The sequence below is a fragment of the Taudactylus pleione genome, unplaced genomic scaffold, assembly GCF_031769625.1.
Source record: "Taudactylus pleione unplaced genomic scaffold, aTauple2 ptg000154l, whole genome shotgun sequence".
Lineage (NCBI taxonomy): Eukaryota > Metazoa > Chordata > Amphibia > Anura > Myobatrachidae > Taudactylus > Taudactylus pleione.
This window is the reverse complement of record NW_028284556.1, coordinates 17,706,909-17,726,695: the sequence shown is the minus strand read 5'-3', so window position 1 is coordinate 17,726,695 and position 19,787 is coordinate 17,706,909. Positions and strand designations below refer to the sequence as shown.

Here is a 19,787-nt window from a genome sequence, read left to right as displayed (position 1 = left end):
AAACAGGTGCATTTTTCAGGGCAAAGTTGAAGCCCTGCAGGCTGGTAGAAAGTTTTATAGGGTGGGAAAGTGAATTAAAGAAGAGGGGAGCAGCACAGGTAAAATCTTTCATGCAGGAGTGTGTACAGATGGTTATTGTGGAGGAGAGGCAATAGTCAGGGGAAGAGCAGATAGTTAAAGGAAGTGTGAACTGAGATAAGACAGGGCTGCTTTGAAAGTGAGTGGAACGTGTTTCAATTGCATTTGGTAGGAGAAGGAGGAGTCAGTGAAGGACATGAAAAAGATGAAAGATTAAGCCAGAGCTATGAGATAGGAAGATGAGATGGGCAGCTAGATAGTGGAAGACAATAGAGTAATAAGCGTCAGGGTTCAGCCTAGGATCAGCCGTTACTCACACCAGTACCGGCTTCCCCTGACTTCTTGTGACTTCTCGTGCGGGTCAGACGTCAGGTGCGGCGGTGTGTGACATGCTGAGGATTTTGCCTTAGGTGCCCTTGGACTTTCATGTGCGACTCTGTGACTAGGTTACTGAGGTTGCCATCATGGGCGCAGCCATGATAGTCTTCATCACCTGACTGTTCATTCAACCAATGTTAGCGTGGTCTCGGTCAGCTGACACTGAACTACTATGAACTGCTACATTAGGGTATATAAGTAGGCTTTGGACACCAGGAAGTTGCCTGGGCAACGTCGTCAATTCCAGTGTATGCTAGTTGTCATTCCGTTCCAGGTTCCGGTTCCTTGCTCTCAAGTTGTTTCTATTACCATCTCGGTACCACTCTCCGGTGCCTTGGGATTCATGCCCGTGTACTCAGTACACATCATTGAGTACAACTACTGGACCACTCTCTGGTGCGTCTGGATTCGCACGTTGTGTACTCAGTACACACTATTGAGTACATTTGCTGGACCACTCTCCGGTGCATCTGGATTCGCACGTTGTGTACTCAGTACACACTATTGAGTACAATTACTGAACCACTCTCTGGTGCGTCTGGATTCACATGTTGTGTACTCAGTACACACTATTGAGTACAATTGTCGAACCACTCTCCGGTGCACCTGGATTCGCATACCGTGTACCTAGTACATCTCCATTCTCCTAGTACATCTCCACCTCCTGTATCCGCATTCCGTGCAGCCAGAGCTCTCCCAGTCAGCTCAATCACCACTCTCCTCCAGTGCCGTCCTACTCCTCTGAAGATCTTTCTTCTGGTCTCCCATTGTACCACTTCAGGAAGCAATTCCCTTTGTGCCTACTCTGTACCTGTAGGTATAGAAACCGTACTCCCAGTGGGCCATAGAATATCTTTCTCCATTTCCCACTCGCATCGGACACCTGACCAAGGGATCGCGACCTGCTTGTCGGGAGCAGCTGACACCCATATCCCGCTTTTGAGGGGCTTCCACGGAGTCAGGCGTGACATGCAGTAGTCCAGACAGGAGATGACAAAGTAATGAATGAGTGATTTGGTTTCCTTCAGGGTGTGGAAGAATCTGAAATTGCGAAGGTGAAAGTGGCAGGAAGGAGAGGGAGGAGTCAAGGATGACAGGTAGGCAGCGGATTTGGGGGAGTTGAGAGAGGACAGAAAGAGAGATGTGGGGAGGAGAAGGGAACCTGGAAGAGGGCAAGACACTGAGCTCAATCTTAGCCCCTGATTCAGAGCCGGACGCTTTTTGTGAGCCCTCGCTCTGAATCAGCGCGGCCTCTTTTGTGTTTTTTTGGGCGGCCTCCAGGCCACTCGCAAAACTGTGGGTGACCACCCACAGCTTTAGCTGGCGGCCAGGTGATGGTCGCGACCATCGCGACCATCGGGCTTGCGACGAGACCCTTGTGGTAGGGTCTCGTTCCCGCAAGCCTCGGTGAGCTTCCTGCTCTAATAGAGCAGGAAGCTCACTACTGACATCACGAGTGATGTCAGTAGGGCTGCCCACAAACGGCAGGCGTTCCTTCAGTAATGCCTCCGTTTGCCCAGCCACCCCCCCTCCCCGCCTACAATACGGGGTGAGCTGTCGATCAACATCGACAGCCATCCCGTTTGTAGCGAGCCCCGGAGTGAGTGAATTTCTCACTCGCTACAGGGCATGCGCGCTGCACGCGTGGCGCATGCGCAGTGCCCCACCATCGACTTGCTTGCGAGCGGGTCTGAATCAGGCCCTTAGACTTGTTAAGTTTAAGAGAATGTTGAGACAGGTGTTGAGACAAAGGGGTCAATATGGTGTGAGTCATTGTGGCAATGGCCTCACTTTATGGCAGCCTTGATTTGCTGAATTTTCAGCAAATTTGGGCTCGGAGCGGGCCGCGAAGGGTGCGAGGTGCCGGTCTGTTGCAGGCGTTAAACCGCCGTTGCAATGGCAACTCGCACCCTTTGCACTAAATAGGATTGACCCCAAAATGTTGAGACAATTTTCTCAAGAAACTGCATTGATATGAGTAACTATTGATTATTGTACATATTAATAATATTATGTATACATTTCAAAATACAATGAAGGAAAAGAGACAGAGATGCGAGAGAGGGAGGATTGTTTGTCAGAATAAAGGTTGTAATGGAAACTGAGGCCCACATGTATTAATGATCGCACTTGCAATGCGATCTGGGCATGTCAGTACCGGCCATGATTGCATTGCAATATGCGATCATATCGTCCGAATGTATCATCCGGCACATGCAGGGACACGGGCTCCGAAAGGAGCCCGTCCCTGCGATGTGCTTGGAGAGCTGCTGGCTATTGCCGGTGACTGCACATGTGCAGCGGCCATTGCCGGGGGAGGGTTCCGGGGGAACCCTCTGCCTGCTAATTATGCATAGTGTAGCTGTAGGTTACAGCAACTAACGCCATCTTCAGATGGCATTAGCAGGGGCGCCAAGGGGGGGGAGCGGGTACAAATTACCCTTGCCCGGGCTTGCTGCAGGGGTCCAGTGGGGGCCAGGGTCCGGCACTGCTCCCCCTCCCTCTGAGGTCACAGCAGCCCAGCACACACTACTGTGTGCTGGGCTTCACTGGGAGACTGCTATTGGCTACTAAAGCAGCAGCTGGAGCAGTCTCGACGGCCCTGGGCATTAGCTGAGGGGGCCAATATTGGGGATGCATCACATTCCGGATATTGGTAAATCTGGCAGCATCGCATAGAAACCTATGGGGGATGCAGCTGCCTGTGGGATCGGAGATACCTGCTGTGGTCCCTCCTTAATACATCCGGGGGAAACTTAATATTTGAGGTTAACCCCTGAAAACGTGTGTTTTCGAGGATTATACCTCAAATATACCATGATAAATGGGCCCCTGAATGAGCTGATGAGATACACTAAGGGCTCTATTTATTAACATTATTTTTACTAAAATAAAGTGAAAAAGGGTGTTTTGACACCCATTTCACATTATTTTAGTATCACCTAAAGTTACTACAGGGCAATTGGAGTAGGATTCGTACAATTCTACCCCAACCCCTAAGTATCACTTATTTTTAGTAATCAGATCGCATTTCCCATAATTGTAATGGGAAATGTGATCTGACCAAAGTTACTAAAAATAAAATGTGAAAAAATACCGGGGATAGCCCTGTGATAATAACGCCACCTGGAGGTGGCGTTATCCAGGGTCTCCCCCGGTTACTGAACTCCTGCTCCACTCTAAAGGGCCCCAGTAATCAGCTGTGTGGTCTAAACAGACCACACGCTGATTCACTGTAAAAAAAAGTAAAAAATACAAACTTACCTGAGTCCGGGGACCGGAGTTCGGGGCTCCGGTGATGGGGGCGGGACTTGGCAACAGGGGGCGGGGGGTAGCAGCAGCATCCGGTCGGCGCATGCACGGGGGCACTTGTCACTGTATTTTTTGCGAAAATACCGTGATAAGGCTGCGGAGGGGATTCGCAGGGACAGAGCTTTCTCGCAAGCTCTGTCCCTGCAAGGGATTTGTAGTAAATCCCTGTGATATTGCCTGAATTCGCAATGTGAATTCAGTCTGTAATATCACACTACAGTCTGCATTACAAATGCGGATTGTAGTAAATAGAGCCCTAAAGGAGATGCTGAGAGATAAGAGATAGGCGCCAAGGACAGAGACTCAACAATTTGAAGTTAAATAAAATAAGCAGTGTATATATTTTATATATATATATATATATATATATATATATAGTATCTTACTTGTAACTAATATTGTAATATAGATAATAAAAACTAATAATGGAAGAAACAAAATCAACACTTGTTTCCTTTGTTTCATTTAAAAGTACATACAGTAGCTGTACTTTTTGTTTCATAGAACAATCAGGGGATCTCCTTCTAGAACCATCAACTCATATAAATATTATTATTGTTATTGAATAATAATAATAATAATATTAATTATTATTATATAGTTCTTGCAGATGGATTGTTATCTTAACAATCTTAAAACTATGAAGTATTACATGTAGTCTACAGGGTGTTAATATGTATATCTGGCACAAATAATTGTATATAGTGAAGAAATTATGATTGCACGTCAGTTACATTAGACCTATTTACGGTGTCAGGTACAATAGAAGTATTAACAGAAGATCTTACTATCGCTGTTGGCATTCAATTAATTTACATATTGACATGCACTGTCGAAATAGAGCATTGGACCTAAAAGATATACTGTATATTGGAACTACACATGTCATGTTCTGAGTAATGCCGTGGCTGACCCTAAATGTTCCTAATTGTGTTTATAAAATAAGTATTTTTTTTTTTAGAATAGTATATTGAAGATTTTCAGGTTTTGAATATTTAGATCTTATTAAGAAAAAAAGGAGAGAAAATGAATTTCCAACCAGTGCTTTATTTAGAATATTCATTATACTTTGAAGAAGTGTCATCGTTTTGACATTGTGTGTGCAGGCTTTGTACAGTTGATGTGGATGCAGTTGTACTTTCTCATAATGTGAAACAGATGAATAGCTACAGTACGATGACTATAGCTCTGATAGGAATGGGTATGTAATGCCAGCTGTCGGGATACCTCCTGTCAGAATACCGACAGCGGCATCCCGATGGTTGCTATCCTGACAGGGGTCAGATAACTATACTTACCCTTCCCCCCCTGTGGTGCCTAACCCTTACTCTCCTCCCTAGGGGGGCCTAACCCTAACCTCCCCCCCAAAACCTAACCTTAACCCTGATACGCTACCTAAACCTAACCCACCCCCCCTGTGGCTAACGCTAAGGGCGCCACGAATTTACCTAGTTCGGGCTGGCGTCCTTCGGCTTTGCGATGTCGGGATTAAGATAGGCATCGGTATTTCGACGCCTATCTTTAGTCCCTCGTTGGGATTTCCTTGTCGGTTTTGAGACCGGCGGCATCGCGGCCGCTGGTCTCATAACTACATCCCCTCTGATTTTATCTGTCGTGTATCATAGTAGATTGTTCTGCAATTTTATGTAAATTATACAGTGGTATTGACTTATTTCCTGTTTTTCTACTATAGTCTGCCTATGACTTTGTGGACATTCCGGTCACACGGGAACAGATGAATCACTACCGGATAATTGCTGAAAATTCCCAAAGTGAGCTAGCTGCTCTGTATGTAAAGTATGAAACTGCACAGTCAGAGGTAAATGTTGCCAATATCATACTATAATTCCTAGTACAATTTTATTTATGAAACCCTCCAGTCAAAAACAATGTACAATACAAATCTAAACAACAAAGGGCCTGATTCAGACCCACTCGCAAGCGGCTGTCCGCTCGCAAGTGGGTCGATGGTGTGCACTGAGCATGCGCACGACGGAGGGAGCTCCGTCGTGCGCATGCGCCAGACGCGACGAGCAAAGGAAAGTCCTTCGCTCGTTGTGTCTGATCAAAGGGGGCGTGCTGTCGATGTTGATTGACAGCACGCCCCCTTTGGTAGGCGTGCCGGGGGCGTGCCTCCCTGACGGGGGCGTTCCCACGGGAACGCCTCCCGTCAGAAGCCGGCCCACTGACATCACTAGTGATGTCAGTGGGAGTGATTTTGGCTCTGATAGAGCCAAAATCACTCCGGAGCTTGCGGTTGAAAACCTCAACCGCAGGCTCCGGCTCGCAGTTTCGATGGTCGCGATGGTCAAGACCATCGCGGCCACCAAACTGCACGCTCGTATAGCCTGTGGGTGGTGACCCACAGCTATACGAGCGTCCAGGAGGACGCTCCATTTTCATGGAGGGCGGCCCTCATTCAGAGCGTGCGCTCTGCTCAGAGCGTACGGCTCTGAATGAGGGCCAAAGTCTCTAATGTGAGGGTAATTAAAAAAATATCAGATTCATCAATTTCTACCCCTTCCAAAACATGTTGCAATGTAAATAATTTAATACAAGTTTTTTTAATCTGCCTTTTACTGGGTTGCTACAGTAGTGTGACTGCCATATAGCCTTATCCCCTCTGTGTCCTTCAATTATCTCTATAGCCTCAAGCCCCCCCTGTGTCAATCCACTCTCATGGCCTCGCCTGTGTGTCTCTAACCTTATGCCCCCTCGTGTATCTCTCTAGCCTCATGCTCCTCTGTGTCTCTCCAGCCTCATGCTTCCCTGTGTCTATCCAGCCTTATGCCCCCATGTCTCTTTAGTCTTGGTGACCCACCTCCTCCCTCTTATTTTTGTAACCCCCTTACCCCATTGGATGTGGGGGTTTGTGGGTGGGATGTCTGCTCCAATCGCTGACAGTTGTCTTCACCAGACCCTGTTTGTCCCTCTCATCTCTATATGTCCTTACCCCCACACCAGGGGCATATTTATAATGGGTGCAGGGTGTGCAGAGGGGCCCACACCACACACCCTGCACCCATATTTTGTAATACTTACCCCTCCAAAGTCCCGCATTGGATGTAGTAAGGGGACTACTACTACTGGGAGCACTACAAGGGGGGTGGGGGACTACTACTACTGGGGACTACTACTACTGGGGACACTACAAGGGGGGTGGGGGACTACTACTACTGGGGGCACTACAAGGGGGAGGGGACTACTACTACTGGGGACTACTACTACTGGGGGCACTAAAGGGGACTACTACTACTACTGGGGGCACTACAAGGGGGGTGGGGGACTACTACTACTGGGGACTACTACTACTGGGGACACTACAAGGGGGGACTACTACTACTGGAGACACTGCAAGGGGGGGGACTACTACTAATGGGGGCACTACAAAGGGGGGGACTACTACTGGGGGCACTGCAAAGGGGGGGGACTACTACTACTGGGGGCACTACAGGGGGGGACTACTACTACTGGGGGCACTACAGGGGGGGGACTACTACTAATGGGGGCACTACAAAGGGGGGGACTACTACTGGGGGCACTGCAAAGGGGGGGGACTACTACTACTGGGGGCACTACAAAGGGGGGGGACTACTACTACTACTGGGGGCACTACAAGGGGGGGGACTACTACTGGGGGCACTACTGGAGGCCTGCATAAGGGTGTTCTCTCCTGTGGCACACGGGGGCACTGCATATGGGCACTACGACAGGGGGCTGCCCTAATCTTTATTTTTACCTTACACCTGCCATATGGACCTGCCTCCTCCCTGGAACACTTTTGGGGGGTGGGGGCGCCGTAGCACACATATTCTGCGGACACCCTCGCTACATGCTACTCCTCTGCCAGGGCCGCCTGCATGCATTTGCCCCCCAGGCTAAAAGTTGCCAGCCAGCCCCTGGCTGCATTTGAGATATTGCACATTTCTTACTTTTAATAATGTTTCCATCAATTTTCCTATTGCTGATGTAAGACTCACTGGTCGGCATTTGCTTGCCTCTTCCTTGCTTCCACTTTTGAGTCGCGGGACTGCCTGCACTCTTTTCCAGTCCTCTGGAATTACTCCTGTAGCTAGCGACTGGTTAAATAATTCTGGTAATGGTGTTACCAGCACCCCTTTAAGCTCTTTTGGTATCCTTGTATGTATCCCATCTGACACCATTGATTAATACACTTAAAGGGGTATTCAATATGAAACGTAAACTTCGCTGTCGAAGTTTACGTTTCATATCGGAGTTTTTGTCTGCGTTAAAGTATCAGGCGCGCGCCCGCTTATCCCCGTATTCAATATGAAATTAACAAAAACGGGAGACTCCGAAGTTGGATTTGCATAAAGTTACGAATTTTTCCTTAAAAAAATTGTAGGACCCCCCTAAAGTTGTAAAAACATGGGGGAACGTTTTAGCCTTTAATTGAAAGTCGGGGATTTAAATTGTAGGACCCCCTTTTAATTGAAAGTCGGGGAAAAAAATTGTAGGACCCCCCTAAAGTTGTAAAAACATGGGGGAACGTTTTAGCCTTGAATTGAAAGTCGGGGATTTAAATAGCCGCAGCAGGTGTTTTTTCCCGACATTGAAGAAGTGATGCAGAAGAGCACTTAGGTTATTTTTTTCATTTTTTTAAGTGGTCCCATCAAATTTGGGGTACATGAAAAAGTGGGTACTAGCATATTTTGATGTCCCTAAAGTAAGTTTTGAAAAATTCTACAATTGTGCACCTGCCGCTATAAATCTATTCTTGGAAACACCTGCCACATACTTGCAGAATAGCCCTGAACTTATTTCCCTATTGTTAAACAATTTTTTCCCATTTTTTTTCACCCCAATTTTTTAATTAATTTTTTGGGGTGTCCCTATTTTTTTAAAAAACTTTTTTGACACAGTTCTTTTTTAAATGTCATTCCCAGGGGTGCAGGCTATTTTTTTTAAGCCCGCACCCCTAAACCCCAATTCTGCACTTTTTTTCGACACCTATTCAATGGTGAAAAGTTATCCCCGTTTTTTAGCAAAGACTTTTCGAACCTGTGATAAGTCTTTGAAATTGAATACGGTGTAAAAGTAAAACCTGCGATAATGACGTCAAAAGTGCGATATTAACGCAAAAACGATGTTTTCGCTCCCATATTGAATACCCCTCTTTGAGTTTTCAGAGTTCTATAAGGACCTTCTCCTCTGTAAATGTACTTATATTTAACTCAATTTCATGAATGTCCTTGCAACTTAACCTTGGCCCCCCTCCCCTCACTTTCTGTAGTGAAAACTGAGCAAAAATAGCTATTTAGACGATCTGCCATGGCAGTGGTTCCCAAACTGGGTGCCTCAAGGCACTTGCAGGGGTGGCACAGGTTGATGGTCCAGTACTAAAGAAAATTATTTTTGGTTAATGTGATAGGCAGAATTAAAACCTAGTGCTGGTGGCTGCCAGTCATAAAGTAGGTGAACAAAGAAAAGCACAAACCTGTCTGCACAATTTACTAAATTTAATAGTTTTTCAATAAGAAACTATTGGCCCAGGGGAGCCATGGAAAAAATGCTAATTCTTTATGGTGCCGTGATTCAGGAAAGTTTGGGAACCACTGTGCTATGGCCATGTCTCCTTCGACTCTCACTGTCTGTTTTAAGTCTTATTATTCCTACGTCTGTTGGTAAATCTGGAAATGAGGTGAACATTTTCCAAATTGTATTATGTAATTTAGAAGCCTTAGATGCACTTTTGTCCATGTCATGGGTACACCAGGGGAAGGCCCTCGGGAAAAGTCTGACTTACCACCCAGAGGGATCATAGGAAGGCAGAAACTGTGCTAGATTATACTTTGTTACAGAGGTCTCATGAGGAAAAACAAAACCTGTCTTATAAGATGAACACAGGCTGATACTGGTCCTAGTGTATGTGACTGATAACCAAAGGAGACAATAAGGGGTTAGAAGAGCTGCTGTCCCTATATCAGCTAACATCTTCAACCAAGAGGAATAATTCCAATGTAAACAATGTACTATTTGAGCTGCACAAAAATATACAGAATTTGGGGTCATCAAGTCCCCCACCATTTGTAGATCTCTTTAAAATACAAGCTTGAAGCTTGGACTTTCTTTTCCCAGACCACAGAAACCACTTAGACATTTCTAAAAGAAAACAACAAATAACAATAATTTTAAATATGCATTTTTATTTAGTTCCTGGATCTCCGGTCAAAGATTTCATCCACGGAAGTGTCTCTGCAAGAGCTTAAGGCTGAATTGGAAAGTCACAAAGAAACTAATGCACGACAGGCCTCTATGATTACCTCTCTAAGAGCAAGGGTACAGGAGACAGAAGAAGAGTCTGGTATATTTGCCAGCTCTAAGACGAGAGCAGAATTGGCTATGCAGGCAGTTCTTCAGGAAAACCGAGACCTGAAGGATAGGGTCCATGAGATGGAGTCAAGGTTAAGGTAAGTCATTTTTGAGCTCTTGCCAACTATTTTTTTGTTAAAACTATCAAAGGATTCTTTTTACACATGCACATGTCATGGTTGTGAGAATGACAATGTCCCATAGACAGGTATATGAACAGATATTTCTGTGGACCACCACAGTTTGGCAGAGCTCACTGCCAGTTCTTTGCTGGGTCTTCTCTCCACTGGCTGCAAGAGGTTTTCCCCAATGTTGCCAGCATCTGACATGAGACCCATATAGTTCTGCTTCATTGCAGATAGAGTTGTTACCTTAAAAGCAACAACCTGTCAGTGAACTTTCTCTAAATGATCTAGACTCATTCAAGTATATCAGATCAAGAGGAATGAGTGGCATAAAGAAATAAGTAATAATGCCACTGTATAGGTCATTGGTGTGGCCTCATCTAGAATACTGTGTTCAGTTCTGGAAGCCATATCTCCAGGAGGATATTAATACATTAGAGACTGTACAAAAAAGGGCAACTAAAATGGTGCAAGGCCTACATCACACAACTTACCCAGAAAGACTAAAATATTTTAAATATGTATAGTTTGGAGCAGAGAAGGGAAAGGGGGGACATGGTAGAAACTTTCAAATATATCAAGGGCTTTAACAAGGTATAGAAGAGAAACATTCTTCAAAGGCAGAGAAGTATTAGAACACGAGGACATGTACTGAGAGTGGAGGGAGATAGGTTGAAAGGAAATTTGAGGAAATATTACTTCACAGAAAGGGTAGTGGATAAGTGGAATAGCCTTCCATCAGAGGTGGTAGTGCGACAGCTGAGTATAAAACTCCACAGACTCATAGCCTCAATGTGCTGCTTGTAACTGACTGCAGACTGTGGTCATTTAGCATTGGTATAATACTGGACCAGGTAATGTTCTCATAAACTAGGGCTGTAGGAGGGTACAAAACAGCAGAGTCCCTCGTGATGATTCTCCAAAAATGTTTCAGAGACCGATATCAATCAGCGGGAAAAATGCAGAGCCACTCCTGACTAGTTTCTCCGATCTAACCAACAGTTTCCTCAAAGGATTGTGTCTGCCAAGTTCAAAAGAGGCACCTCTTATACCCTTCCAATTTATCTGGAGATTTCAAACATCTATAGAAGGCTGCATTATGTCCACCAGTGTCTCCAGTGATTTGGAAACTGAACCTGAGTTGTCTCACATTCACATATAATATATTCCAATTCTTTTTTCTTGTAATGTATCATACAAGTCAATAGCAGGTTGTGAGAGATATCAACTTAAGTCCCAACCAATAACAAGAGCAATATAGGCTGGTAATCACAAAGAGAAGAAAGCTGCATGGAAATTAGAGGCTTGGATAACAGAGAGACATAGAAATACATATACACTGACAATAGACAAGATGCAGTATTAAGTTAAAGAAAAAAAATAGTTGACAAACCTTAAGGCTCCCAAAATACTAAAAACAGGGAAGAGGATGACCCTCTGGATAATGTTTCTGAGATGGAGAGATCCCCCCCTCAACTCAGCCTGAAGTGCTCAGAAGAAGTGGTGGCTAGACTGAGAACATCAGTCCTAACCCCTGGCTCAAGACATCAGTCGTTCCACCACTGCAAGGCAGTCGGTGGCTAAGAACACCAGCTGCAGTGCTGCTAAGGTTACTTACTAATAATGAACAGCTACAAGGGACACGTTTCCAATATAAAAACTAACTATACCTTCCCTCATTCCCTCTCCCCGCAAAACCCCCACCCACTTCCCCTGTCTATGCAGTGACGTCACTAGGGGGAGTGCGGGCTACGCCAGGTGACAATATCCAATCAGTTGGTTAGCTGCTCTGCTACTTTGGTGTCACCCCCTCGGATGATGTTCCAAGTAACTCCTGGAGCTCTTAGCAAGTCCCCGGCATGACGAAACCAGGGGCATGACACGCAGTCATGCCCCAGAAATGGCACGCACAAGCTCAGTAAATGCCACACTGGGTATCACCATCCTGAGTGACGCCACTGCAGATACATATAAACATCTTGAAAATATATACAATAAAAGCAGGTGAGAGCTCTCTACAAAATCTTTTCACAAACAGACACCAATCTGAGTCAGTCTCCCATCTTCTCTACAGCCTACATGGGACTTGCTTACAGTAGCTTAATTCATTAATCTTCTATATGTTATCCCCAGACATTCATATGCAGTGGCGTAACTAGGGGGCGGTCGGGCAGGGTGTGTGCCCTGGGCGCCGTGGGACCGGCGTAGCGGGGGGGGCGCCGCCGGCCACGGTCTGGCCCGCCCTAGTTAGCCACCAGTGTAGCGTCGACCGCAATGAGTGCGGTCAGCACTACACATTTACACAGGACCGGCGCTAGGCTGCCAGCGCCGGTCCTGTGCTGCACACCTGAGCTGGCGGCGATGTGTGTGTTAAACAGCAGCCAATGAGAGTCAGATAGACTCTCATTGACTGCCGCAGCACCCACTGCAAGAGCTGGACTTCCGTCCGGCTCCTGCAGTGGGTAATGGGACAGACGTCATGACGTCATGACGTCTGTCCCATTATGCTGAGCGCGCCAGCCCAGGAGGACTGGCGGGCGTGTGCGGCGTCGCGGACTGGAGGAGCAGCAGCAGCAGCGTGGATTCAGGTAGGTATGTTTTTATATATATATTTTTAAAAACCTGTCAGCACTACTGGGGGCACAACGGGGGTGGCTACCACTGGGGGGACCTCTACTGGGGTGGGGGAACAACGGGGGGGTGGCTACTACTGGGGGCACCAGTATTAGGAGGACCTCTTCTGGGGGGGGGCTATTACTGGGGGCACCATTATTAGGAGGACCTCTACTGGGGGGGGCTATTACTGGGGGCACCATTATTGGGAGGCCCTCTACTGGGGGGTGCTATTACTGGGGGCACCATTATTAGGAGGACCTCTACTGGGGGGGGGGCTATTACTGGGGGCACCATTAATAGGAGGACCTCTACTGGGGGGGGCTATTACAGGGGGCGCATTTAATCGGGAGGGGGAACCTCAACTGGGGACCACTACTTGGGGGGGGTGGAACTACTACTGGGGGCATTATAAATGGGACCTACTACTAGGGGCACTGCACTGGGGGGACCACAACTGGGGGCAATAACAGGAAGGACCACTACAGGGACCACTGGATAGGGGGAGTCACTACTGGGAGTCTGCATCAGGGGGACCACTACTGGGTGCACTGCATGGGAGGGGGGGGACTACTGCTGGGGGCACTATATAAGGGGCTTACTGCTAGGGGCACTGCGGGGACCACTACAGGGGGCACTAGATAGGGGGGATCACTACTGGGTGTCTGCATAAGGGGACCACTACTGGGAAACCTGCATGGGGGGGACTACTGCTGGGGGCACTATATAAAGGGCACTGCATAGGGGGGGGACTACTACTGGGGGCACTGAGTAAGGGGAACTAATTGGGGGCTGTATAAGGGGGACCACTACTGGGGATACTGTATAAGGGGCACTACTATGGGCCTGCATAAGAGGGACCACAACTGCATACTGGGGGTACTGTATAAGGGTACTACTGGGGTTTAGGTGCATATGGCTAGGAATGTTCAGCGTGAAAATAAAAGGGTGTGTCATATACCCTAGTTACGCCACTGTTCATATGTATGTCTGTGATCCAGGCTGGATTATCATCAAGTATTTGTAGTTTGAGAAGGGATGGATAAATTACTTATGGATCAATTTCTAACACCTTAGACCTAGAATATTACATTGTTGACACTTATATATAGACGTTAATAGCCTCATTCAGAGGTGGATGCAGTGTCGATGTTTCTGCAGTTGAGCGATTATTTTCTACTGCGCATGTAGGAAAAGTCAGAGCCCCTAGGGTGAATGCATACCACTAAGTTTACGCAGAGATCGCTGTTCTGAACAGAGGGGGTGATTCAGCAGTGGACGGAATTGCAAAGCTGCACACAAGTAGCTTTGCAATTCCGTCCTTGCAGTTATGTTAATGCAGCAGGAGGGGTCATGCCTCCTGCATGCATTAATGATCCGACCTGTGTCCATGGACGCTGCATCGGATCATCTGTGTGATTCTTGGCCGGCTGAGTGACCATGGGGTCACGCAGGCCGGCCATCACGGATGAGGTAAAGAGGCCAGGAAATCTCAGTCAGCAACAGGCCTCCGTTTTGTGAAATGGAAACCGTTGCCGCCCCCGCCCCCAAACGGCAGCAGACTGTCAATCACTGACAGTCTGCTGCCGCTCTGCGTGCGAATACGCAGGATCCGTACTGCACATGCACAGTACAGGTCCGACTCCTGCACAGATTCCTGACCATCAGGAATCTGCATTCAGCAGTGCACTAACATCTGCATAACGTCCAGAGCCGCTTATAATAGAGCTGGAAGCAGACAGCCATGGGAATTCCTGGGAGGTGTCTGGGAGATGACTTGAAGTGAATGCAGAATAAGGCCGTCTATTGGGCATGTTATAGAAGTATCAAGGGTGTTTCAGTTAACATGCCTCCATTCTCAAATGCAGAGGCCATGATTAGAGAAAGAGAGACACTGTGCCAGCCATAGAGCATCATAGGTGTTGATGGCCATGTTGATGGTGCACCCGTGGTGGAGTGTTTGAGTTCAATGATGGTATTGCACTGTCCATGGGCATTGAAAGTGCAATGTCTGGCGCTCCTAGATAAGGGAAAAGTTGAGTCTAGCATTTGCAGATTATCGCAAATCCAAAATAAATTGCAGCCGTGTATGCATTAACGTCCACCTTTGATATGGGGTTTAAGTCACACATAAGCAGTGGCGTAACTAGGGCAGGGCGAGCGGGGTTCGTGCCCTGGGCGCCGTTGGACCGCCCGCCCTAGTTAGCCAGTGTAGCGCAGACCGCAATGAGTGCGGTCAGCGCTACACATTTGCACAGGACCGGCGCTAGGCTTCCAGCGCCGGTCCTGTGCTGCACGCCTGAGCCCGTTCCCTCCCCCTGAGCGCTTGCCCAATAGCACCAGGAGGCGGGCTCAGGCTGTGCATAACACACGCATCGCCGCCAGCGCTGGCGGCGATGCGTGTGTTAAACAGCAGCCAATGAGAGTCAGATAGACTCTCATTGACTGCTGCAGCACCCACTGCAAGAGCCGGACTTCCGTCCGGCTCCTGCAGTGGGTAATGGGACTGACGTCATGACGTCAGTCCCAAAATGCTGAGCGCGCCAGCCCGGGCGGACTGGAGGGCGGGAGCGGCATCGGCATCGCGGACAGGAGCAGCGTGGAATCAGGTAAGTATATTTTTAGATATTTATTTATTTTTAAACCTATATGCACAACGGGGGAGGGGTTGGCTACTACTGGGGCGGACATCTACTGGGGGTGCCATTGGGAGGACCTCTACTGGGGGGGGCTACTCTACTGGGGACTACTCTACTGGGGACTACTACTTGGGGGGGGGACTGCCACTGGGGGCATTCTAAAAGGGGCCTAGTATTACTAGAGGCACTGCACTCGGGGGACCACTAATGGGGGCAATAATAGGAAGGGCCACTACAGGGACCACTGGATAGGGGGGGGTCACTACTGGGAGCCTGCATCAGGGGGACCACTACTGGGGGCACTGCATGGGAGGGGGGGGACACTACTGCTGGGGGCACTATATAAGGGGCTTACTGCTATGGGCACTGCGGGGACCACTACAGGGGGCACTAGATAGGGGGGATCACTACAGGGTGCCTGCATAAGGGGACCACTACTGGGAAAACTGCATGGGGGGGACTACTGTTGGGGGCACTATATAAAAGGGCACTGCATAAGGGGATACCGCTACTGGGCGCACTGCATTGTGGGGACTGCTACTGGGGGCACTGCATAAGGGGGAACACTACGTGGGGCACTGCATTTGGGGGGCCACTACTGGGGGTACTGAGTAAGGGGAACTAATTGGGGGCTGTATAAGAGGGACCACTACTGGGGATACTGTATAAGGGGCACTACTATGGGCCTGCATGAGAGGGACCACAACTGCATACTGGGGGTACTACTGGGGTTAAGGTGCATATGGATAGGAATGTTCAGTTTGAAAATAAAGGGGTGTGTCATGTTGACACGCCCCATTTTTAAGTGACCACGCCCATTTTTTTTGCCGCGCGCACCTTCCGTGCGCGCACATGGGGGGGAGGTGGTGGGCTCCCTTTTCAAATTTGCCTTGGGCTCCAAATACCCTAGTTACGCCACTGCACATAAGGATTCATAAAATAGGGGCAGTTTATAATATAACATATGGAATACAAATTTAAATTTAAAAATTAACATTTGCAGACAGTCAGAGAACTGGTATGAATTACAGACATGATTGATTAGCTGCCCACATGACTCTGGACAAGGATTTGATTGGTCCAGGTAATGAATAAATACTATGACGGAGACAGACAACTTAGTCTTGACAAAGCATATCAGTGAAATGCGCGCGTCGGTTGCAGCATGTCTGTTACAGTGTCAAAATCAAAAATAGACTTTGTATCTGTACTGCCTAGATAGATTGAAACACTGTATGAAAGTACCATCTTTCTCACTGTGTTAAAATTCTAATATAGCTAAGAATTGCAACACATTTTGCTACTATATGCAGACGACTACACTATAAATCTGGATATGGTAGCTCCTACAGTAGGACAGACGGTATGTAGTTTATAGACCGGCAGACTAAATGCCACCAGTCTATATCCCAACAGCAGAAGCCCGACAAGGGACTTAAGATAGGCGTCGAAATACCAACTCCTGTCATAATCCCGACACCGGACTGCCGAAGGATGCCGGACCGATCGAGGTAAGTCTGGCCAACCTTAGCTATTAGCCGCGGGGGTGGGGTTTAGTTTAGGCAACCCGGGGGGACATAGGGTTAGGCACCCCCTGGGAAGGGTTAGGCTAGGGGAAGGGGGTGTTAGGTTTAGGCACCACTGGGGGGCGGTTAGGGTTAGGCACCCCCGGGAGGGTCAGATTTAGGCACCCCCGGGAGGGTCAGGTTTAGGCACCCCTGGGGGGGACTTAGGGTTAGGCACCACCCCGGGAGTTTTAGGGTTAGGCACCCATAAGGGAGGGTTAGGGGAGAGGAGAGGGCTAGGGGACTTACCTGCTTTGTCGGGATTCTCCTCTGTCTGGCTTCCGGCATCAGCATTCATCCCGGTGGCTATTAAGCCGCTGGGATTTTATACCCAGCTCGGACAGACTATACACTATGATGAACAAGAGCTAACCATCCCACTATAAATTTGGATTTAATCTGCACAGTGGAAGTCATTATATATCTTAAGCAGAATTATTTTGATATTTAAACTTCTGCACAGAAAAGAGTTTAATATATAATAAGATGTTACATGTACTCTTTTTTTTAAGAAGAGATACAGTAGAGTGCTCCTTAGAGCTATAAATCTATAGGTGAAGCACCAGTGGTATCATAACTCTATAAATAATCATTAATTTGGTATCCTCTTATTGAATATGAGTCACTTGCATTTTGGTAAATAGATATCCTATATGATTTAGGTAATTATCAGGTTTTTGCATATCAAAGCAAACCTAAGAGACAACAGGCAATGTGGCTCATTCAAGAATCAAATAATAACACATCAGTTTCAAACCCACCCAGAATAACCACTGATGAATATAAACTTAAGTCCCTGAATATTGGACATGTTGATTTAATTAAGATATCATTTTGTGATTGACGTATATGTCTGATACCGACTGATATTAAATTCCTTAATACATAATTATCAGTGTGGAAAATTATTTATGGAATATTACTAAGAATATGTAATCAATTTGTGGGCAGTGAACAATAATATTGAGATGAATAATTAGACACAACAAAACAGACATCTTCTTAATACACTCTTTATTTTTGTTTGAACACTAAAGCTGCACACACACACAACGATTTTTTACCAACAATTTTCTGAACGATTTTCTGTCAGATTATCTGTCAGATTATCTATCAGATATTTTTAAGCGTAATGAACGATTTTTTTGAACTACAAAAATTTTTGCATATTCCCTTAATGAAAATCGTGGAGTTGGTCAGTCTGACTGAACTACAAACTACAAACGTGAATGCGCATGAACGATAATCGTTCATCGTTTTAACTTAGAAAGTGAACGATTTTTTGAACGATAAACGATAACGTTAACGATAATCGTTCAAAAAATCGTTGTGTGTGTATGCACCTTAACACTCATTATTTTTTATTTTTAATCAACATATTTCACTGTTTCTTGACATAAATTCAAATATATGGTTTGAATCTATTTTTATCAGAAAACTAATAAAGGTTATATTTTATTAAATTCAATTAGTGTGCCAACCAGGTGAAACTGCTCTTTTCTATCCTTTTCGTATGAATTGCAGGCAGACAGTTCATACAATAAGATTCCAACTATAAATCTATTTGATTTAACCAACTTGTCTGAATGACCATTTTTGGCCATTTTCTGGCCTTTTGGACTAATGGACCGTTGCTATCATACATTACCAGATTTTCGATCTAGCCAGCAGTTGGCAGGTTCAAATGATAATCTTTAGTTACAGGTGCTGACTTTGTCTATGTGACACTTCCTGTTAATAGTTATTGCTATTTTAGTAACCAAGGAATACATGGTGTTATTATCTAGAACCTATGCTGGTCAGCTGGAAGATACCAAGTCCAAGGCTTCTAGATACAACAGAGGTCATGGACATTTCCTGACTGAACTATCTGCTTGTTTGGGCATAGGCATTCTGGGAAAAGAGGAGCCAGAAGAATTCCTAATCTCTAAGGTACAAAAATCTGACATATATAATATAATATATATACAAGCACAATTAAACTGTGATATTTCAGGTTGCTAGATACTGTGCAGGGTTTTTTTGTACTCTAGCTTAGTTTTCATTCTCCCCCCTTTTCTGTCTTTCTCTTTCCTCATCTCCCACTATCTCTTGCCCATCTCATCCTATCTCTCTCTCCTCTCTTTCTCCACTCCCCCCTCTCTCCCCGTCTTCCTGTATTCCTTCTGTCTATTCCCTCGCTGTATATACCGTATAGATGGTGTTGTGTTTCCCAGTCACAGAGTCATGTGCTCAGTAAACAGACAGGTGTTGTGATGACACTTGCATGCATAAACACATGGGCAGTTGCTTTGATTTGATGTTGGTTCTCTTGCTGGGACCCTGGAGGTTCTCACCCCAATAAATTCATAGGCCTGGTAAGAAAGTGGAGAAAGAAGGAGTTGGAGCGGGCACGGACGGTTGCTGGAAGTGAAGAGGGAGGGAGCTGGGGTGGCTCCCTATGCTTAGATAGGTCTGATGGATTGACAGGGGCAGACAGGAGGGAGGGGGGGGAGCAGGCACGGCCGGGCATATTTACTGGGCTAGGTAGAGATGAGGAAGGGATGTGAATTGGCGTAGAATGGCTTGTGGGCAGGATGTGGGTGGGGGGAAGTAGGGCAGTGGAAGGTGGGCGGGCCCAATGTCTGTCTGGCAGCATCTAGCAGCACTAATAGCTCTATGGGGGGGGGGGGGGGGGGCCTTCCCCTCATCTCTACTGTGCAATGGCTAGACAGAATATTAGCGTATATATATATATATATATT

General features: G+C 46.7%; 1 protein-coding gene across 1 annotated transcript in view; it reads left to right on the top strand.

Annotated features, from left to right (window-relative positions):
• CCDC170 (coiled-coil domain containing 170) overlaps positions 1 to 19,787 on the top strand; it is a 123,828-nt gene that overhangs the window by 39,614 nt on the left and 64,427 nt on the right. Inside the window, exons 4-6 of the mRNA XM_088474494.1 lie at positions 5,462 to 5,587; positions 9,943 to 10,199; positions 18,831 to 18,975. Of these exons, the coding sequence (XP_088330620.1) occupies positions 5,462 to 5,587; positions 9,943 to 10,199; positions 18,831 to 18,975 (528 nt within the window). The remainder of the gene's footprint in view (positions 1 to 5,461; positions 5,588 to 9,942; positions 10,200 to 18,830; positions 18,976 to 19,787) is intronic.